The 23833-nt window shown below is 40.4% G+C and overlaps 1 protein-coding gene across 1 annotated transcript; it reads left to right on the forward strand.

Moving 5' to 3' along the window:
• Positions 1-2471: 2471 nt before the first annotated feature.
• On the forward strand, positions 2472-23505 carry cavin1a (caveolae associated protein 1a). Its single transcript, XM_037791620.1, has 2 exons — positions 2472-3316; positions 22312-23505. The coding sequence occupies exons 1-2, from the start codon at positions 2813-2815 to the stop codon at positions 23074-23076; spliced, it is 1269 nt and encodes a 422-aa protein (XP_037647548.1). The 5' UTR covers positions 2472-2812; the 3' UTR covers positions 23077-23505.
• Positions 23506-23833: the final 328 nt, after the last annotated feature.

Here is a 23833-nt window from a genome sequence, read left to right on the forward strand (position 1 = left end):
TTTTTTATTTTTATATATTTTAATTTTGTATTTATTTTTTTATTTTGTTTTTTATTTTTTTATAATTTTATTTATTTTATTTTATTTTATTTTATTTTATTTATTTTATTTTATTTTGATGGAGGGACAAATTGCCTATTAGTCTATTTTCGGATGTACACTCCGGAGCAGAAGGTGGCGGTAATGCGCCAATTAGCTGGATGACAACCACCTTAAAACTATAGAAGAAGAAGAAGAAGCAGAAGAAGTAGTAGTTATAACTTACAGGTTAGTAAGGCGACTGTTGTAACCTTACATTTCCAATATTTAATAATGGCATGTGAGGGTATTTAACTTATAAAATGTATGAAAAGTTAAACTAGCCAGCTAGAGTTCCAGAAAATATAGGAAAATCTAATATGTGATGGGCTTTTTTTGCTTGTTGGTCTGTAGCTAAATAAAGGATGATGTTCTAACCCCTGGTGGAGGAAGTGATGTTATTCACATCTTTTAAGTAAAAGTAGCATAGTAAAAGTAAATACTATGTTACAAGTAAAACTCATGCATTCAAAATACTAATAAGTAAACATGGACCCAAGCTGTTGCCTAGCAACGCAATTCTGTTGCAATTCCGTTGCAATTCCGTCAAAATGTGCTAAAACGGAGCGTTTCAGACAGAGGATATAATACAGGCATATTCAGGCAGACAGTATGAGGAAAATAAAGGGTTTTTGAACATTACAGCATGTAAACATGTTCTAGTAGAAACACAAAATACAAGTATAAACCTGAAAATGAGCATAATATGGGACCTTTAAAGTTGCAGAAAATATATAATGTCCGAATAACAACGTTAAATGACGCATGGTGTAACTTTACGGTACCATAACAGCAACGGGGCAGAAATTACTTTTAACATGGGGGCGATGAAGAAAAATCAATTTTAATTGACTACTAACTGAAACACGTTCTGTGTGTTGATAATCCTAATACATCATGCTTTGGTGGTGACAAAAAGTAAAGAGGACTAGGCCTACAGTGCTGTCTTGCTATCATTCAAGATCATTCACAAATTTCTTTCCAGTACTAACATATTTACTTGTTTATTTTCCATCATTTAAGCACACCAAATTAATTTCCTCTGAGGAATATTTGATGATTTAAATGGAGTGTTGCAGTTCCCATTTGTGACCACTAGAGGGCAGTGAACACGCATGATTCTAAATACACTCAGGTCAACTGTCAGCTCCACCTAGTGTCACACACAGTGCTAATATCAGTAAAATCAGTATTAATATCAATATGTACAGCTCTTTATTAGCATGGTTATAACTAATTACAGCAGCAACATATATTTTGGTAATAATTGTATTCATAAAGAGCTGTTTTAATAACAGTTTCCTGATGTGGAGACAGATTACCAGCTAAAGATGTTCATACTGTACCAGGGTCAAGTAAGCCTTTATAGCATTATAATGCTTCCAGCGGTAAATACTTTCAAAATAAACTGACCAATCAGAAATTAATTAACAAATATATTGATGATGTTTATTGTTCTAGTGGTCACAGTTAGAGAAACTAACTTCAGTGGGGATAATACGGATGTATGTTGATTGACAATGTGTACAGCTCTCATATTTATCTGGAAATATAAGACACAGTATGTGAAAATGTCAACAATTTGCATACAATAATTCTCTTTGTTTTCTTTTTGTTTAATTCCCTCTTTGTTGTTTGATTAGTGCGGTGGTCTAAATGTACTTGCATTAATATAATTTCAATTCTGGTAAATATAACTGTTAAACTAGCCATCGTCCATCAACAACACACTGACACATGGAAGATTGATTTCAAACACAACTTTCACACACTGTTATTTTGTGGAACAATCAACACATTAACAACACCCTCTATTGATATTATAGCTGGGCGATATGGCCAAATGCTTCTATCACGATATAGCTAATTAAACATCTCGATACCTATATATAACTCGATATAGCATGTTTTCTGGTAATTCATTAAATAAATAGTCTATTTGAAATAACCACATTTCTATTCTATTTTTGTATACTGCTGTGTGAATTAAATACTTAATTAATTAATTAATTTTGTCAGTATTTTCTCATTTTAAGAACTCAAGTGCAAAATGAACATAACATTTTTAAGTGAAATTATAGAAAAAAAACAGATATAAAAGGCCTAGCCTATATCACGATAGAACCGATATAGAAAAATATATACAATAGGCATTTATATATAATTTTGACGATGTATATCATCATATTGCCCAGCCCTAAAATTGATATGACATTAGAATAAGCAGACTTTCATAAAGTTGTCACATTTCCGTGGTCTGAACTGATTGACTGAGTGTGTCATCACCATTAGAGGTGGAGTCTGGTGGAGATATGCTGCTTTGAGCTTGGGGACAGATTGGGTGGAGCCCCGGCAGCAGGGGGAGCCGGGGGCGGGGGCCGAGTGGATGAAGGGAAAACTTTGACTGGGTGGTTTCACAGGGAGCAGAGGCATTTGAGTCAGGGCACACATGCCTCAGCTGTGAGAGGCCCCACTCCCCTTGGCTGGCTGGCATCCCGGAGCAGAGCAGAGGCAGAGAGAAAGACAGAGAAGACTGAGACTGAGGGTGAAGAGAAAGTTTAAGCATAAAGTAGGCTAGGAAGTGGCAAACAAGTGGTTGAGAAAGTTGTCTGAAAGAAAAGGGAAAGGAATAGGGACTGAGCTCTGTGCACCGTGGCTCCTGCAGGTTGTTTTTCAGTAGTGTATTTTTATCTGTAGCGAGTGTGCAGGCGGTTTGTATTTGGAGTTGACAGCCATGGCGGATACAGGTGTCAAGAAGGAGCACGCAGGCTTAGTAGAAGTGCCTTATGATGATGACGAGGTGGCTCTGGTGGGTGCCGCCGCTGAGCCGGCAGTAGATGATGATGATAACTCCGCTGATGAGGTGGACCCGGTGCTGGCCATGGGACCCGGGGGCAAGAGTGAGGCGCAGATGAACGGGGTAATGGTGCTGTCTCTTCTAGACAAGATTATCGGGGTGGTAGACCAGATCCAGCAGACCCAGAATGGGCTGGAGGCCCGGCAGGAGGCCATGGAGAAGTCAGTGTCAACCATCCAGGGGGAGCTGGCTAAGTTGTGCAAGAACCACGTCGGCACCGCCACCACTGTCAACAAAATGCTGGATAAGGTACGCAAGGTCAGCGTCAACGTGAAGACGGTGCGCAGCAACCTGGAGAAGCAGGCGGGCCAGATCAAGAAGCTGGAGAGCAACGAGAACGAGCTGCTCAAGAGACGCAACTTCAAAGTCCTCATCTTCCAGGTGAATACTGAGGGCTGCAGTGAGTGTGTGTGAGCTTGTTCTTTTACTATTTCCATCACAGGGTGGACTAAGTTATAGCCAATCTTTGTTTGATAAGGTGGTAACGCTTCACATGTGGCTGTTTAAGTTACTCACAGTAGCCTACATGTTAAAGGGGTGTGTTGCATTCCCTATACCGCTAAAAGGAAAGTTGGAGGGGGGTGTGAATCAAACCATCAAAGCAACCTTTTGACATCATCTCGCCAGAGAGTGTTAGAGTTGCACTGTGGCTTGAGTTGACCCTTGTTAGTGGAAAGGTTTTTCTCAGGATAGCGGATGCTGGCCAGAGCTTCCAATCCGTGGTTTCCATGACATAAACCTCTGAATCACTCTTTCCTGAAGCTTAAATGAGGCTGTAATGTTTATGAAGAATCAGTCTATTTAGTGCACTATTTAGAAGCTGTTTTATGGTTTGTATTCACGCTCAGTGAGAGGATATTAGCTTCCATGGAAAAGCGGAGGCAGATTGTGACCTCTCCCACTCCAGGACTTCACGGTTACCCAATGAAACTATATAAAGACTACTGGGTGTAAATAAAAAGGCCTATAAACACTGGCATGAAGGGCTACTTGAGAGTGAGACAGAACCCAGAATGCCCCACCCCTGAGTGCTCTGAGGGCAGATAGTTGGCAGAGTGCTGCCATGTGAGATGAAGATGTCGTTTTTATTATTAAAGGGGACATATCATGCTCATTACCAGATTCATACGTGTATTTTGGGTTTCTACTAGAACATGTTTACCTGCTTTAATGTTCAAAAAACACATTATTTTTCTCATACTGTCTGCCTGAATATACCTGTATTCACCCTCGCTCCGTTTTAGCGCCTGTCTCTTATTTTATTTTCTATTTTTAACCTTTATTTAACCAGGTGAATCTCTTTTTCAAGAGCGACCTGGCCAAGACAGGCAGCAGCAAACAAATGCAAATACAGACAGAAAACACAAAGGGAGACAAACAAATACAAAAAACAATGCCAGTAAATTTAAAAACATTTACATCTTAAGGAATCCTAATTCTTTCATTTTGGATTGAAGCCCCCCGCCTGAAAAAGCCCGGTCTGCTCTGATTGGCTTGCAAGAAAAATATGGTGCACCTTTGCAAAGGTAGTTCTCAATCTGTGAGCGATATATTCTAATGAGCCAAATCTGAATAGCTTGTTGAATCACATGTTTTCTGATCTAGGTAGCCCACAAAAAACTGACTGGGTTGTCTTATTTCACAGTTTGTGGGTTGGTAAACACTCCAGATACCCAAATGTATGAGCACAAGCACTAAAAAAGTCACTTTTTCATGATATGCCCCCTTTAAGATTTCTCCAAAGGGGGAAACACTGACATTCATGGTGCAGAAACCTGCACTTTAATACCTGAGAATGTGAGTATTGGGGCGGGGTCAGATTTATTTTAGGGAGCGTCTCAAACAGTTGGGACCATGAACATTGGAAAGAAAATAGGTTAGAACATAAGCTCAATAAAGGACACAATATGAATTCATGTGTGAGAGTGTGACTGACTGCCGTTGTGCATTTGAGACTAGGTGAGCAACTGGAGAAGACTTTAAAGACTTTCTTTAAAAACATTAGTACTGTAACAGTGAATCAAAGAGTTGCAAACCTCTCGTGAGTAGAGCTTACTTCAGGATCCGTATTGGCAGGCAAACCTCTTCACCTCCCCCTCCTGGGATGTCCGCTATGGGAGCAGGTTACACTATTGGCATGTAGCAGAAATCCAATCATTGACACTAGTCCTTAATAAATTACTCTGCAAAGCAGGTGCCTCCTGCTGTTTGTGACACTGCGTGGTCTACTGCAAACCCTGTTAACCGCACGTCTGTGTGCAATTGTCGGTGAAGAACATAAAAGCGAGAGTTTGCAGATGTGGAACTTGTTTCAAGAGCTTACTGGTTTTATTCTAGACTAAGTCTTGATTGTGTTTCAGCAGACACAAATCACTTTAAGTCATTTCCTGTCGGTGTTATCGAAACTGTTGCAGAGTGCTACAGGAATGAGTCCTAAAACCCACAAATCAGATAGCATTTTAGCACTTCTGGTTCCCTCATCTGGAAGTCAATGGGTTTTTAGTTAGATGACTGAAAATAAGGTCTGTGGTTAACACAAGCTTAAAAGATCTTTACGTTTTATTCTACAATATAAAATGCATCAATAAATACCCCACATGTGAATTTTGAAGCCTTTACGTGTCTTCAAAAAAGCGGTAGCTGACAAGCGGCTAAATGCGGCTACTAAACGTCATCAAGCCGAACACTAGTCCGCCTTTCGCTTAGTGGCGGCGAAGTCAAGTCATGCGACCGCCGTGTAGTTTGTTTATAGCCTAACGTTAGCCTTTAACTTCTGGCGATTGCATTAACGCTTCAAAAATCATACAAGTAGTGTTCATTTGATTATTTTACGGAACAAAACGTGTAAGTATCATAAACATCTGTTTGCCACAGAGTTTATTTTCTGCAATAATCCAAAACCCAATAGAAAATTGGCTTTTTGTTGAGGGAACCAGTGCGATGCTAACTTCCTTGTTGGCCTACAAAAACACGTCATCCCTGTACCACTCTATGCTCTTATCACTGTCTAAAGTAGTCACTGCCATGTTTCAAATCGGTTGTAGGAGTTGTAGCTTCCGTGTTGCAGTAGCTCCCATGATCTATTTATTGCCAGAGGACGGCTGCCCCGGGTCTAGTTTAATTAGCGGACCTATAGGCTGGTCACATATTGGCAGCATTGCAAATCAACACTGGCTCCCAGTCAGGTTTCACTACTTTCCACCCTCTGTTTGAGTGTTAATGTGTAAGGATGAGATCAGGGTCAGAGGTAGGCATGTAGAGGTTAAGGTTGAGGTTCCGGTAAACGACCCTGGCGGTAAAGTAAAGCAGTGTCCTCACAAGAATAGTAATGCCAACATATGTGTGTGTGTGTGTGTGTGTATGGCCATTCCTCACCAATATAGCCTTTCACTCACAGTATCAATGTCAAGTTAGACTGGAACTTCAGTAGGAGAAGTGAAACGTTTTCATAGCATTACCTTTGCGATGTAGGACCTTTATTCTCTGCTTTGTTAAAGTGTTACCAGCAGCTTTAACTGTAGGTGTCGTATTATTCTCTCCTCTTGTCTCTGCACTCTGAGAATAGCTGCATACTTCAGGAGTTTTAGCGTGGAAAGACTTTGACAGTGATGTTTTATAATTAAACCTGCAATGATGGCGGCATGCAGGATCCCCCGGCAACAGCAGGGTGTGGTGATGAAGACATGTTTACCAAATGTACATTGCATATCAGCAGTGGTGGAAGAAGTATTCAGATCTTTTACTTAAATAAAAGTACTACAGTCTAAAATAGGGCTGGGCAATATGACAATATATATAGTCAAAACGATATAAAAATGTCTATTGTATACATTTTTCTATATAATTTCTATCGCCTATTACCAGAACACATACTATATCATGATATATATCATTAACGACATATGAAATGACCTATATCGGGATAGAATATTTTGTCCATATCGCCCAGCCCTAGTCTAAAAACTCTGTTACAATTAAAAGTCCTGGGTTCAAAATTTTACTTAAAGGACCAGTGTGTAACATTTAAGGGGATCTATTGGCAGAAATGGAATATAATAATAATAATAAGTATGTTTTCTATAGTGTATAATCACCTGAAAATAAGAATTGTGTTTTCGTTACCATAGAATGAGCCGTTTATATCTACATACGGAGCGGGTCCTCTTCACAGAGTCGGTCGGACAAACCAAATACTGGTTCTAGATGCGATGGCCGTAGTCCTCCGTAGTTCTTCTACACGCTTGGCACACGGGAGAAGTTTTAGTTGGTCGCAATCTGCAACCTCACCGCTAGATGCCTCCAGATCCTACACACTAGACCTTTAAGTAAAAGTACAGAAGTATTAGCATCAAAATATACTTAAAGTACCAAAAGTAAAAGTACTCATTATGCAGAATAGCCTATTTCAAAATCATATATAGTATATTATTGTATTATAATTATTGATGCATCCACTTGTAATCATCACTATTGTTGCAGCTGGTAAAGTTGGATCTAATTTGGAAGAACCACATTTGTGATACTTTTATTTTCGTTAAAGGATGACACTTAAATGTTGTGACTTAAGGACAGCTGTTGCACATTTCCCTCCTCATTATGTGGCATCTTTATGGAGTTTTAAAATAACAGCCTCTTTATTGCAAATGACTTTGTAGCAACTGAGGGTCTTTCTGCTGCTCAAGGCAGAACCAGCCTGTCATCAGAGCTCTGTGGTTCGTAAATGGTCATAGATCCAATGGGGCCCTGCTTTCACACACGCCTCTGGTGTTTCTCTGCTCTGACTGTATTGCGTCTAATATTGCTGTCTTTTATAGACTAATTGTCTTTCCATTTCTAAACAAGTCCCAAGTTTATGTCCTTATTTCCCGTTGGTCTCATATCGCCAGGCATTTGACTAGTTCAGCCTCAACAGTCTAATTTCCTGTGTTTTAGCAATTTCCTTTTAGCAATAGCCGTCGGGAAATAAACCTAGGCCCAAACTGTTTATAGGTAATAATGTGGCTTTCTCAATGAAGCCTCATGATGTTTTTAATATGATGACTATAAATGTTGTAAATGTCCCATAGAGGCCTTTCTGTTTCTGTAGAAACTCCATATTCCAGCAATAAGAAAGCTGTTTATGACGAAAAGGTGTTAGATATGATTACCATTTTTTTGAAAAATGGCTAAACAGTTAATCAGTTATTGAAATAGTTTTAGCAATAGTCATAATTTTCCAGCTTCTCAGCTGCCTGATGGTTGGAGAAACCAGACAGCTGCCATATCAGTGATGCCCTGCCCCAATAGCTGAGCCTCCTGCTCATCCTCAAACAGACCAGGCACATCTATGTCCAGTAATTGTCTTGGCCTTCAGTTAGCTGAAGCTGTTGCTGGCTAAAAACCTCAGAGGGCTCGAGCTCCATCTCAGCTGAGCCCTCCACATGTCCCAGAAGGAGACTTGTATGGAAGAGGGTGTCCTGCTGTGTGACAGTAGTCCCAGCACACTCTCAAATATTACAACAGAGCACACACAGATATACCAGTTGATTCTTTTCATGCAATCAAAAGCCACACTCCTCGGGACAGATTTGCTTCAGCTCTCATCTGAGGTAGTTCTGTTAGCATACTCAAAGTGAACCAGCTGATCAGAAATGAAGCAATTATTCCCTGGAAACCGATCAGTGCTCTTCCATCAGTGGAGTCAGCGAATGAATCTACTGTGGTTGAACCCAACTGGAACAATAAAACTGACTTTGGTTCAAAATGCATTAGTCTTGACAGCAAATCACCATTTATCAAACCATTGTTTGTGTGTTTTCCAAAACTCTATCTGCCAAGACTAACGGTTAACAATTTATTATTAAAAAGCAAACTCCAGCTTGAACATGGAATTCATGTAGTGGAGTGGAAACGTCATTGTTATTGTTTAAATATTGTAATTTCACCAATGTTATTTTATTTCTCATGACATTTAAAAGAGTACTCCACTGATTTAGCAATGTAGTCCTAAAACATGTTCAAAATAAATGCAGCAGAACTTAATCCACGCTATCATCTTCCTTGTCCAAATCTAGCACCTACATTTCCCACAATGCAACTCTACAGTTCAGTCGAATAGATTCAGGTGTGTTACGCAAGCAGTTGGCAACTTCAGGGTCTGAAAATGAAGCCGATGCTGAAAGGCCTTAAACTTGCATTCTTTCTAATAGCCAGCAGGGGGCGACTCCTCTGGTTGCAGAAAGAAGTCTGGTTGTATAGAAGTCTATGAGAAAAGGAGCCTACTTCTCACTTGATTTATTACCTCAGTAAACATTGTAAACATGAGTTTATGGTCTCAATCGCTAGTTTCAAGTCTTCTTCAATACAGCATGATGTTCATTTAGTAAACTATGGTCCCTTTTAGAGTCAGATAGACCATAAAGCAGGGGATGCTTTAGGGCGTGGCTACCTTGTGATTGACAGGTTGCTACCACGGCGTTGTCTGGTTTGGGAGTAGTCCGTGTTTTCATTTTAGAACTTTAATCCTTTCACAGTGTGTTTTAACATTTTGGTCACCTAAAAATGTCTTATTCAGTGTTTGGCTGTACTTAGCTCCACCCTCTCGTGTCACTTCTGGTCGCACATAACCAAGATGGCAACGGCCAATTTGCTTAACTTGACGCTTCAAGATGGCAGTCGACAAACCAATGGGTGACGTCACGGTCACTACGTCCACTTCTTATATACAGTCTATGTACGCAAGTAGCTGTTCATGTAGCCTTGAGCCGCTAGCCTCAAGCAGAGATGAGGAACTACGGAGGTCTTGTAACCTCACTTCTTTTCATTTTCAAATTTGTTGTCTTCAGCCTCAACCAACGCTGACTTTAGTGACGTCACAGGCATTTTACAGCTTTTTCACATATGCACTTGTACTTCCTAAGACCTGTAAATAGACTTTGATGTGTAAAATTGGTTGAGTTCCCCTTTAAATGTCAACGTTCGGGGGATTTACATGCTTTGTAATAGCTAAACAACAGGGTTTCCATGTGATGCAAGTTCCAGTGTAAGTGCTCATTTTAGTTGGTTTGATAATGGGGGAATGTGTGCTTTAATTAGATACTTTAAACTGTGACTCAACCCAACAGAACTGTGTGCCACTTGAGTGTTTCATAATGCACATTATCTATCTAATTATGTGGATTAATTCAGTTTATGCAATGTGATACATCCATCAGGGTGTGAGACGTTACTGATGTGCGTCTGGAATCAGGGTGTGTTTGGCTGCAGCTCAAAGACAGCGATAGCCATGTGGTCAACTCTATCATGGAGATGTAAGTCTTCTCAGTTACAGTCTACTTATTCCAGAGCTCCGATCGCAGCCAACAAGCCTCGCCAGCGGCCCCAGCCCTCTTTTCTTTAATAGCTTTTAACCCTGCCCAGACTATGTAATAACTCTATTCCACTTACTCCAGACATAGTGATCCAGCCAAGACTTTTTGGCCACTTCAGCTCTCTGAATCTTTGTATTCAGGCATAAATCAGATCTCATTACAGCGAGGATAGTTATGAAGCACTTAGGCAACCCCTTGTAGGCAAGAGCAACCAACTCAACTAAAAAGCACTCGACCAGCAGCTCTAAGTTAGTGTTGTGATTCATCCCGCTGGCATCTCACTGCCTCTCCTGCCAACATGCCCACTGGTTTTTCCTCCCTCCTTCTCACTTTCTCTACCACTATCGTCTTAGCCCCTTCTACTCCAACTCAGATGTCTAATCCAGAACCAGGCACAGCTCATTCAGTATTCGCTACAACACTTGTACTGTACTCTTCAAGTCTCTCCTATCTGTCCCTCTCTCCAGCTGCCCTCCTCTTCCCCGGGCTTGTGGAAAGATATCTGGCAGGCTCCACATTTCACTATTGCATGTCAGCTTCAATGTCAAGCCAGTTTGGAGTTCCAGTGCTCGGTAGCGTGTGAGCCTCTGCATGTATAAAGATGCCCTTTAGTTAACAAGGTTGTGGATTGCAAGACTATGACATACATGACAAAAAATAATCAGATATCATCATATAATTTCTGAGGACTGGGGGCCAGAGTGAACACTAATGAGATACAGTATATACGCCGATAGCCTCAGTGTGAGAGTAGATCTGAAGACACCTATCATGAAGATCTTATCAAGAGAGTCTTCTAAATTTTGTTCAAGGAATAGTTCAACATTTTCATTCACTCTCTTGCAGACTTAAGGCCTTTACACACCAGGGGCGTGACGACTACACGACACAAAAATGCGGAATAATCGCCTGAAAATATTACATGTCTTGGTCTTTTATTGTGAAAGGTAAGAATGGAAAGTGTGGATCTGGTCTGCGCTGCGCTGCCTTTGCCAAGGCATCTCACCCCGTTCTGCACAACGTGATTGGTTGATCCCTTTATTCGCAGTGCAAAAGCTCATAATCATGTTGTGTGTGAAAGTACTTAAAAATATATTATTCGCACGAAAAAAAACGCCCCCAATGTGTAAAGGTGAGGTTGAGATGGAATAATTGACACCATTCTCAAGTCTGTACGCTAAATATGATGCTACAGCCATCAACCTGTCAGCTTATTATCACAAAGACTGGAGACAGGAGGAAACAGCTAGCCTGGCTCCGTCCAAAAGTAGCAAAGCCCGCCCAACAACAGCTCTAAATTAATCTAATAAACCTCTAATTAACAAGTAAATGTCCTGTTTGTCTTATCCACACAAAACCCAAAGTGTAAAAATGACTCGTTGCTGGACTAGTTAGTTGATTTAATCGACAGATCTGTAAAACTGAGTTTCTCCACAAAGAATCACACAAAAGCACCACTTTAAATTTTGTCTTTACCAGTAATGTCCTCATAAGTTTCTTAGAAATAAGACATTCAGCATGAAAAAATCATAAAAAACAACTAATTGACTAAAGAAATCTTAGTCGACTAAGACTAAAACCACCAATTATTTGACCAAGAGGAGGCAGACCTAGAAATAACCCCCGTAACATGGCAAATTGTTGTTTTTACACTTCAGTTTTTGTACAGATTAAACAAACAAGATATAAATTGTTAACCCAAAATAGCGGTAGCTTTATATGTTTCTGCACAGATGTGAGAGAAGTATTGATCTTCGCATATAACTCTCGGCAAGGAAGCAAATAAGTGTACCTCCGGAAATGTCTAACTAATCCTTTAGAGTCGTTTTTATTTCCTCTGCTTATCTCTTCCTCTCATCTTTGTTTTAGCAGCGACCAACAACATCTTGAAGCCAGAGCTACGTATGTTTCTCTTGGCATGTTTGGCCAAATCTGGATGTTGTAACACTCTGATCCACTCTCTCTCTCTCTCTCTCTCTCTCTCTCTCTCTCGTTTTGGTTTGTAATTCTTTTCTATTTTGTAAAGATCAAAATCAGTCTTCATTCTTGAGTGTGTTGTGAAAACAGGAGTGTACCGGTCAGCATCCTCTGCTATTGTTCACCTTGTTTTCTGTTCTCTTTACTTGTGGAAAGACGGATTTTCAAGCTGAACATGGTCTTATAAAGAATGTAAAGATTTATGAATAGGCCGACCATTTTGAACACTGTAGACTCACTGAGGACTAAGGGTCGGTGTGACATAATTGGATCAGATCGAGTGTGCAACACTCTGTGGTGTGTGTGTGTGAGATAGGAGGTGGATTTGCTGGTAGTGTTACTGTAGCCTTTCCTGTGCTCCTGTCATTAGGATACACAGTTGGTACAGCAGAAAGAGGATCCCTGCTATTCAAACACTTGTCTATATGTTGTTGAGTTATTTAGGGACTCAGATTTATGAGTTTTTGTTGCATGTCACATTTTTTCTGCTTTAAAATACCCAAAAATAGTTCTCAATCTATCCCTGTGTGCTAGTGTGTACACGTGTGCATACGTCGACATGTGTGAAGCACCTTACAGTATAAATCAGTCCAGATGCGTTTGTGAGCTGAAGACTCTGACTTGATCTCCTGTCTCACCAAACATCCCCATCTCACAGCAGCAGACAGGATTCACCAGATGGGAGACCAATCAGGTCACCCCTCCATTTGAACAGCTGTAGGCAGCTGTCTTGGCCGGCGAACAGAAATGTGTCCTCATACCACATCACAGCTCGGTGGAAGCTGCTGATACCCTCCGTGCTGTTTATTCCAAGATTTGTAGGCACACCCTTCACCTACAAGGCCACAGTCAAAATAAAGCATTGGCCAAATGATCTGAGATGGTATATTTAACGGAAACCGCTATGTTGCTGTTGATTATAAATACACCAGCAGCAATGCAATGGAATAGTGTAGTGTCCTGTTTCATTGAGTGCATCTAAATTTAGCAATCCAAACCACCAACTGATTGATAAATTGCAATATATATGTTTGTGTGGGCCTATTTCCAGATGAAATGTGAGTGTGGCTATGTGGCCTTAGTTGTTGGCTTCATACTTTGTATGCTACTGGTATAATAACAGTTGCCTATTATTTTTTTTTACCATTGATTTAATTTATTTACCACATAAATACTAGGGCTGTCAAAGTTAATGCGATAATAGCGCGTTAACGCAAATTCTTTTTAATGCTACTAATTTCTTTAACGCATTAACGCAACTTGTGATTTTTAGGTTATAGCAGTTTTAAAGCTAGAGTAAAGATCCTGGCATCATATGAAACTAGAAAGCCTAAAGAATCCATTGGTACCAACCATGTCATACTAGAAACACTCCAAATAACGCTCCAAACTTGCACTAAATTTTGGTGAGGAAAAGCCGGCCATTTACACAGGGGTCCCTTGACCTCTGACCTCAAGATATGTGAATGAAAATGGGTTCTATGGGTACCCACGAGTCTCCCCTTTACAGACATGCCCACTTTATGATAATCACATGCAGTTTTGGGGCAAGTCATAGTCAAGTCAGCACACTGACACACTGACAGCTGTTGTTGCCTGTTGGGCTGCAGTTTTCCATGTTATGATTTGAGCATATTTTTTATACTAAATGCAGTACCTGTGAGGGTTTCTGGACAATATGTGTCATTGTTTTGCATTGGTAATTGATTTCCAATAATAAATATATACATTCATTTTCATAAAGCAGCATATTTGTCCACTCCCATGTTGATAAGAGTATTAAATAATTGACAAATCTCCCTTTAAGGTACATTTTGAACAGATAACAAAATGTGTGATTAAGTTGCGATTAATCGCGATTAACTATTTTGATCGATTGACAGCCCTAATTATATTCCTTTTCTGCCAATAGATCCCCCTAAATGTTGTTCTTTTAGAGCGTCTCTTTATTTTAGTAATAAAAAAGTTGCTGTTAAAGCAGCCTCCATACATTCACTATTAATATAACTGTTATTACTGTAACTTAAGAGGTTGCGTGTGAAAGCGAAGTCTGGTATGTTCAAACCTTCAGTATGAAGTGCAGCAGTCAGGTCACTCTGGTGGTATATTTCCCACTGCTGCTGTTCTTGTCACTGATATGTGAGTTATAGGCCGTCGCAGAGAGCGTGCCAGGTTCTGGGTCCGCTTGGGATTAGATTTTGCATGCAAATGGATGTTTAGGATGAATGATCTATAAATACTGGAAATCATAGAATTATGTTATCAGCGCGAGAGGCAAACTTTGAAAATGAATTATTGCACTATAGTCTCCTATTTTACTTTATTCCCTCAAATACATTGCACAGATTTTCTCAGTGAAGGAAGTTTTGGAATATGTTGTTAGTATTTCAGATAGCATTTCCACATGAGATCTTTTAAAATAACAAGACAATTTTCTCAGTGCAAGTTAATATCAAGACAGCTCAGTGGCTCACGATAGATTAAAATGAGTGCACACCTGATCAACAAAGACAGAATAAAAGCCGTTCAGCCTGTCAGTTTTTCCATCTACAACGTCCCAGTGGCATTATTCGTTATCACGCAAACAACAGCTCAATTCAGAACAGAGCAAAGCAGTGTGGGTGATTGGCTGGTTGCCTTCCTTCTCGTACCCTCAGGTGCTATTTTCCATGAGTTATTGCTCGTTAATCATCATATTGGCCTACTGTAATTCAGTTGTTATAGTTTCCTATAGTCAGGCCCAGTACAGTATTCATGTTGGCAGCGTATTCATGCCCTCACTTGATCCACACGTCACATTATCCTGTAAAATGGTAATATATGAATAATTGCAACACCTTCTTTCTCTTAAGCACAAGATGGAAATAATAAAAAATCTAAATCTTTATGCTCATTGCAGCAAATTGCACTGAGAGTTGTTAAATTTGGCTGACTAACCCCTTAGTGCCAGTGTGGACGGCACTATTACAGGGAAAGGGATAGTTATATAATATATTCCAGCACTGTAGCTGCCAGTTCGCACAGAGACGTAAAAGGAAAAGTTACATTTCCATCTTTGCGTGGGACTAACCGTGGGATTCCAGTGGTCTCAGAGTCATGGATGTGGGAAGGCTGAGCTGTGGAAAAGGGCTTCCCCCTCCAGCTCCTTGTGTTTGAAATCACAAATCACTCTGACAGAAAAACCAAGGAACTCCCATCCTGTGGCGTGCAATGCAACATGACGTCGCCATGTTGGCTACGTGGTATACAGAGACCCTCTCTTGTGTAAAGGCAGAGTGGGATTGGTTTTTAACATTTCCATTACCCACAGGACGCTTAAATATGCCGCCATCAGAGTGGGTTGTTCTAAAAGGCATGAGGGAGCTTCGTGAAACAGAAATTGCATTGTGCTCTCAGTCATGTGAGTCGCCCCCAAAATTCCGGAGGTAGCAGGCGGCTGGACCGGTCCTCTGTGAATTCTTTGAGCCGTATTTAGGAGAGAGTGGGAGGCATCACTATTAATGACCAGAGTACATTAGTGTCCTTATTTTAGCTGCCGGGCACTGTTTAGGGATCAAAGCATCACGATTCAGAGCTCTTACACACGAACCTCCACCTCTGCTTCATGTCAATCTCTTGCTTGGCCTTCTCCCATCCTGCAGGGGCACCCGGGTCAGTAATATCACTCATTGTGAAAGCTAAGTGCACAGCTGCAAGGACTGGACAGGATCAGACAGCTGCTCCTGTGACTCACCGGAGAGGCCTTTCATCACACAGCCGCAAAAGGAATGGCGTGTGTGTCGGTGTGTGATTATCTATAAGCAAGCGAGTTGCTAAATGTCTGCATCCATGTAGGTGGATCAGGATCACGAATGTTGTGAACTAAAGTCAACCTGGCTGCTCTTCCCTAATCACTCAGGCGTTGACAAACAGAAATATTTTTAAAATATATAAATTAGAAAAAGCATTTTTCTTAAAAAAAAAAAAATTATATATGATCCTATGAATAGGATCGCTATTGTAATAAATTCAGGATAATTATTTCAATATAGAATATTCTAAATGTATATTTTTCAAATATAATAAATTATTACATTAATATATAACATGTATTAGAAATATTTGTAAAACATATAAATGATATATATATATATAAAAATATATATAAATAAATATAATTTCAAATAGTATATTTTATAATAAAATATATTCCATGTGTGGATTTACTTGTATAATGCTTGGCATTATGTTATTAATCGGATCGCTACTGTAAAAAATACAGAATATTTATTTTATATAATGAAAAATATTATAAATGTATATTTCTTTAATACAATAACTTATCAATTAATATACAACATGCATTTTAGGTGGGGCGGCACGGTGGCCCCGTGTTAGCGTGGGTTTTCTCCGGGTTCTCTTGTCCAAAGACATGCAGGTTAGGTTAGTTATTGACTCTAAATTGCCCGTAGGTGTGAATGTGAGAGTGAATGGTTGTCTGTCTCTATGTGTCAGCCCTGTGATAGTCTGGCGACCTGTCCCGGATGTACCCCGCCTTCAGCCAATCTCAGCTGGGATCGGCTCCAGCACCCCCGCGACCTTGAATAGGATAAGCGGTTAGAGATAATGGATGAATGAATGTATTTTAGGTAACAGTTGACAGATCCCTATGTTAATGGAAAGTTTTTTTAAATAATTGCACAGCAACCTTATAATTAATAATAGCATGGATAACATGGGCATTTTTGATTGCTTTTCTTTTTTTAACAGCCAATCTGGCTTGTAACAATCCTTCACATAGGACACAGCCATTTAATTATTGCTACTAATCGCATTCATGAATGTGGGCGACAACATATTTAAATAACTAAGGAGGACTATAAGACCAGGTGGATTAGTGTAGGTCTTGTAATGCTAGATAGAGAGACAGAGAGGGAGGAGGGGGATGGAGAAAAGTAGACGCCAGCAGCTTTAGTCAGAGCTGCTGTGGCCTCTGTATAGTGCTGATTGAGAACACTGTTGGCTCTGTCGCCAATGGTAACAGTCGGTGGTTAAATTATCCCTGAGCCCCGGTATGAGTCACACAGAGAACATTTTTTTCTGATAATATTTAGACGATGAAAAAGCTTTGCTTTTTTTACATGAACACTTTGAATTCGAGATTTATTTTTAGGATTACATCATTTTCACCACAGGTTGAGAACATTCTGGTCTAATCTTTAATAATACCCAAAGCAGGAGGATCTGCTGATTTCCCACAGATCTTCTTGGCCTGTTTCAACATTTCTGTCTCACTTATTTTTCCCTGATAGGTTGTAGACTGAACAATGTTTCCCTTCTGTCTACTTTTTAATTGCATCTTCCTGTGTTGTGCCTCCTTCTGAGAGGCGGCTCAGACAGTTGTTGGCTTGTCCGAGCAAATCAACACACACTCAGACGGAGAGAGAGTTCCCACTCTTTCTAGCCAACTTTTCCATGAAGTATGATTCACGCCACTCTTGGAGAAAGAAACATTAGCAACAGACCTCCTTCTCATTGAGGAGAGCACACATACACTCAGTCACCATTCCCCTGGCACCTGTCAGTAAACACACACACACACACACACACAGTGACGACTTTTCCATTGCTGGTAAGTGGGAGGAGAGTGGAAGGTAATGCAGGGACACCAATGGACTTACCATCTCCTTCCTCAAGCTCCCAGTCTCCTGCTTGTAATCAGGCAGGGAAACCCAAACAGGGTTTGCTGATGTTATCACAATTTCCACAGATACAGTGAGTCAAGTTTGAAGAATGCAAACAACAAAATGTTCCAACATGCAATCTCTCTGTTTTTTCATATGGGTTCCCACAAGACTTGGAAGATTAATCAAAGATTGAAACATTTTTATAATGTGACTAAAATAGACACGCCGATTAATCAGACGATATAAGCTTATTGCAGATATACAGTATCATATTGGCGTGTAAGTTGGCCGATAAGTAAAAAGAAATATCCATGGATCACATGATTACAGCTTGTCCATGATTGAAAAACCTAGCACAATGTTAACATTTTACCAACCTTAAGTGGAACCATAAAGCCAATCCACCAAACAAGACCTTTAGAGTCATTAAAGAATCCTTGAGCAAGTACTGTATCACAGAAAATCCTTCGCCCATATGTAGTATGCTTTGTTTTCCATCAATTCCAAGGTTCATTGAGTTTCCAGATAAAAACATCAGTTAATTGAGCCATGCTGGTCTTGATTAAGTCGTATCCAGGCGGCAACCTTTGGTTCTGAAAAGTGAAGCCAATATGGAAGTGCCTTAAACTTGCATTCTTTCTAATAGCCAGCAGGGGGCGACTCCTCTGGTTGCAGAAAGAAGTCTGATTGTATAGAAGTCTATGAGAAAATGACCCTAGTTCTAACTTGATTTATTACCTCAGTAAATATTGTAAACATGAGTTGCTGGTCTCAATCTCTAGTTTCAAGTCTTCTTCAATACAGCATGATGTTCATTTAGTAAATTATGGTCCCATTTAAAGTCGAATGGACCATAAGGCACGGTATGCTTTAGGGCGTGGCTATCTTGGGATTGACAGGTCACTACCACGGCACTGTCCAGTCTGGGAACTTTAACCCTTTCACAGTGTGTTTTCAGTTCATGAAAGTTGATTGTAACATTTTGTTGCCTAAAAATGTCTCCTTCATCGTTCGGTTGTATTTAGCTCCATCCTTTCATGTCACTTCTGGTTGCAAAAAATACAAGACGCGGTGGCCAAAATGAAGAACTCGAGGCTTCAAAACCGTAGTCCACAAACCAATAGGTGACGTCACGGTGTCCCACAAGGACACGCTAGTGCGCCTCTCCTATCGGCCCAGTGGATGCAGAAGATTGCTGGATGATCCTGGTACTTTATCACTTGGCAGTCGAGCTATTTTGGCTTCCTGCACCACTGAGCAACTCTCATAGGAATGAATGGGAGCCTGCCTACAAGGCTGTGTCCAGTTCTCTTAATAACTCCATGATTCAGGCATCAGAAATTCTTATGAAAAAGTTTGGCTTCATGGAAAAAAAAAGTGTCTGCATTTCTGTGTGTGAGGGTGGGTGTACACGTGTCAGTATCAATCCTTGCAATGTATTTGTATGTGTGTATTTATACACAGACGTTGTCTTTCCTAAGGGCTGTGTACTCCAGGAACACAAGAGATGCACTTATATATTAAATGCGAGCTTAACACCCTTTCAATTTTAGCCCACCAGCCAAACTCTCCACAACAGCAAACAAGTTTTGCCAGGGACGTATGAGGTCACTTGAACAGCTTCTCAGACAGCTATTCATAGAGTTCTTTTATGTACTTTTTTATGTCTCTGTGAGTAAACATGTTTACTGTGTGTGGGTTTAAATCTTCATTAAGTTCTGGTCACATTTCAGGACTTCTGAGCATATTTGTCGTACATATTTTGTTCGTTATTTTACATCATTTTGACAGAATGTACGGAAAAATATTGTGGCAGAGTTGTGTGCTCATGCATTAAAAAATGTCTGTTATTAATGTTATTATTTCAGCTCTGTGTGCATGTTGTCTACACAGCAGGTGCAGTATATATTTAATTGTAATACATTCACATTGGTATATTGTTGTAGCGATGTCAGCTGTTTATCCAGCTAAACTTCACCACCCACCAGAGACAACATGAGCAGGTGGTTGCCATGGCGACAGAGCTCTGTGTTTATCTGTTGCCGTGCGTGAGAGGAGGGTGTTGTGTGGGCGAGAGGGGGGATAGTCTGTAGGACGCTGCAGTGGCTGACAGCCAGAGAGCGGTACATTGAATCCAGAGAGAGGCAAAGGCCAGCCAAAAATAAACCCACACAGAGCAGGTTGGCGGAGCCCACACCATACACGGCACCAATGTCCATTTTATGGTAGGATCGTATGGCAATATTTGAACTGCCCAGGGAGATGTGGCAATCACATGATCTGACAGGTGTCTTTCAGAAGTTTCACATCAGCATTGAAATCCAGATTTACTCTAAATATTGCAAGTTACTAATGACGAAACACTACAAAACCCAAGTTCACTATCAGCTTTTAAACCCTATTCTACTTGAAAACATTGATACTGACAGAGACAAACCAAGACATGCCTTAATATACTTCTTCACACTCCCTAACATCCCTCAAACATGCCACCTCCTCATGCCAGTCATGCTATATATGTGTTTCAACGTTTCTGCTGGAGATTGAGTCTGCATGTGGCAACAATACTGGGTCAGTGTTGGACAAAACTGAGTGGGAGACATATTATATTTTCTCAAATTCAACATGTCAAACCAAATTAGCTTTTAGCTTTAAGCTTATATTCAGATTGTGAACCTTCAACTCAAACCTGCTAATATATAAAATGATGAGCCAAGTTTCAGACAACCTGGTAATGCTAAAATGCAATGAAGACAGAGACTTCAATCAGAGGATGCTTTCATTTTTTTTAATTGAATTTAATTTTTTAGAGGTATTTCTACACCGATAAGAATAAAATGTAGGGCTGCCGATTAAGTGTTTTTTATTTATTGTTTTTCATGCTGAATAATTTATTTCCAAGAAACTTATGAGCACATCTCTGATAAACACAATATTTGCACCACAAAATATAAGTGGTGCTTTTGTGTGATTCGTTGTGGAGAAACTAAAAGGTTTTACAGATCTGTCCATTAAATCAACTAATCAATTAGTCAACAAAATGGTATGAGTGATAGTCGATAGTCTTTTGTCGAGGACAGCCCTAACAAAATGTAAGAAATAAATAAGATATTATAAATAGATACTAAAAATAGACTGAATTCTTATAATATCCCGTGGTTTGCTGTACAAAACGCCACCGTTTACAGTGTGTGTAGAAAGTCAGTGAAGATGGTGATGGTGGATTAAATCCAAAGAGAAGCAGTGAGGTTTGGCCCTGAGGTGCAGCACGGTGGGACTTCTAATCCCTCTAGGGGCCACCGACAGATATGCTGTTAGGGGGTTAACATTGTTTGCATAGTACTGACAGTGTCCTGCCACATAACATGGAAATATGGTTGCTGCAGTCCTGGTTGATTGGCAGCTGTCAGCAGTAACTTTATGTGCACTGTGTGGTAAAGTCAAAGATTATAAGGAAGTGTAAACCAGTGGGGTTGGTTTTACAACTCTGTAATGTATTGCTGTATGAGAACAGATATAACCCTACGTGTGGGTTTACACATAGTTATTTGTGTGAAACTGCTGCACGTCTGTGCTGAACATTATATGGCTAAACTGAAACTGTACTAACCACCAAGTCTTTCCAGTGAAGTGAAAGCAGCATCATAAATTATAGAATATAGATATAAGACATCTATAATTTATAGATAATCCATAATTTTTAATATAAAATCACATTCTTTGTTTACTGTAAGATTTGATTGCAAATTGGGCCTTTAAGTCACAACACTGAAAGTGTGTGGGTTCAAGTATTTACAGAGAAAGGATAGCAAAATGGCAGGAAACACTCCTGTGGTTAGATGTAACAGCCTGTAGTCTTTAGTTTCAATATCACTGTGGAGTTGCAGATCATTTATCTTCTGTTATTATCATTTCAGGGATGTGGTATGCAGTAGCCTACATGTGACCACGCCGACTACATTCTTATATTAAGACTTGAAGTGTAAAATAGCTGGGTGTAGCCATGTTATCACTGGACTGTTGGCATATGATTGACACCACTAGATGGCAGTCTACACCAGCTACAAGCAGTGAAATGTGTGCACTGTCTGAATGTGTAGATGTCACATGAATCTGTAAAGCATCATGCTCATATTTTCAATTTCATTTCTCACCCAAAGGCCATTAACTTCACTTTCTCACGCTGCTAATTTGCACATGACATATTGAATGAAATGCCATCATTTCCATGAATCATACAATACAATCAGTGTAGCATTGTGTCTGATAATATTGTCGTAAATGTCAAACTGAAAATGTGATTCAATTCACACATTGTGATTCCTCAATATAATGCTGCTGTGGCTTAATAGTCTTCTGTTTTTCTTCTATTGTGCTCACTCAGGACCAAGTGAAGCCACCGAAGACATCCAAATCCAAGACAGGAGAGACGGTAGTTGAAGGCGTAGCCGTGGAGGGCCTTGAGCAGATCCCTGAGGGACAAGAGGGACTCTCAGACAATCTCAACTCAGACGAGGAGGTGGAGATCGAGGAGATCATCGAGGAGTCTCGCACCAAGCGCATCCAACGCACCACCAAGCAGCAAGTGGACAATATAAAGAAAGCCTTCTCCAAAGAGAACATGGAGAAGAGCAAAATAAAGACAAAGGAGAACTTGGAGAAGACCAGACAGAGAACCCGCGAGAACCTGGAGAAGACGAGACAGAAAACCCGCGACAACCTGGAGAAAACCAAGCACAGCCTGGAGAAGAAGATGGGCAAGCTTGGGACCCGCATGACCCCCAACACGGAGCGCCGGGCGAAGATGAAGAGCTCCAAAGAGAAGGCGAAAAAGTCCCTCAATCCCGACCACACGATCTACGCTCGCTCCAAGACCAGCGTGTACCGCGTGCCCCCCTTCACCTTCCACGTGAAGAAGATCCGAGAAGGGGAGGAGGAGGTGGTGCAGAACACGGAGATGGAGGAGGAGGCCGAGGCCGAGGGCCACCCGGAGGGAGAGGAGAACGGGCTGGGCGTGCACGTGGAGGTGGAAGAAGGGGAGCTGGTGAGGGTAGACAGCCCAGAGATGGAGGCTCTGTTGGAGGTGACTGAGGACTCTCAGCTGGTCATGGTGGAGTCAGACCACCTAAAGAAGGCCCAAAGCGAATAGAGCGTCCCAGCTCTGCAGGGCTCTGGAGGAAGAGGATGAAGAGGGGGAACGGAGTCTAATCATAAGGACACAATATTAGTCGTCGGGACTTTCTAGACGTGATCACAATCTATGACATCTCATTTGTTCTCTTTTTACGGCACCCAACAGGGATGACTTTCATATTTGCTCCTCTTTAGCATACAAGTAGAGTAAAACAAAATTTAGCTTTTGAAACATGCTGCAGGCTGACTGATTACAATTAGGCTATTTGCTGTTGGTTTGACAAATTGAGTGGCTATAAGAATAAAAAAGGTATAAATAGTCTTTGCTATTGAGGATGTAATGTTTAATCTAATATTCGCCATGTATGATATGCACATTAGTAGGTATATTAACAGAAAGTTGTTGGCAGGATTTATGCTTTAATCGATTTAGTGATGTAATGTGCAGGAGTGAAACAAAACAATAAACTAGTATGCCTACAGAAGAAATAAGAACTAGAACATAAAGGTTATTTACTGCCAATCACTCACTGTCAAATGGTACAATATAATGTAACAATATAATGTAAACTACAGCATTACTAGAAATAGAAGCGCAATATCTGATAAATTATATTGGAAACACTGAGATAGCACTAGGGCCATCCCCAATATAACATTTTTTGGGCTTTGAATAGAAATATTCGAAGATATTCGAAGGTATTCACAGCTTTGCAGCGCGGCGCAGCAGGCTGACATGTTCTTCTGTCTGTCTGTCTGTCTCCATCTCCCCT

The sequence above is a fragment of the Sebastes umbrosus genome, chromosome 14, assembly GCF_015220745.1.
Source record: "Sebastes umbrosus isolate fSebUmb1 chromosome 14, fSebUmb1.pri, whole genome shotgun sequence".
NCBI classification, from domain to species: Eukaryota; Metazoa; Chordata; class Actinopteri; order Perciformes; family Sebastidae; genus Sebastes; species Sebastes umbrosus.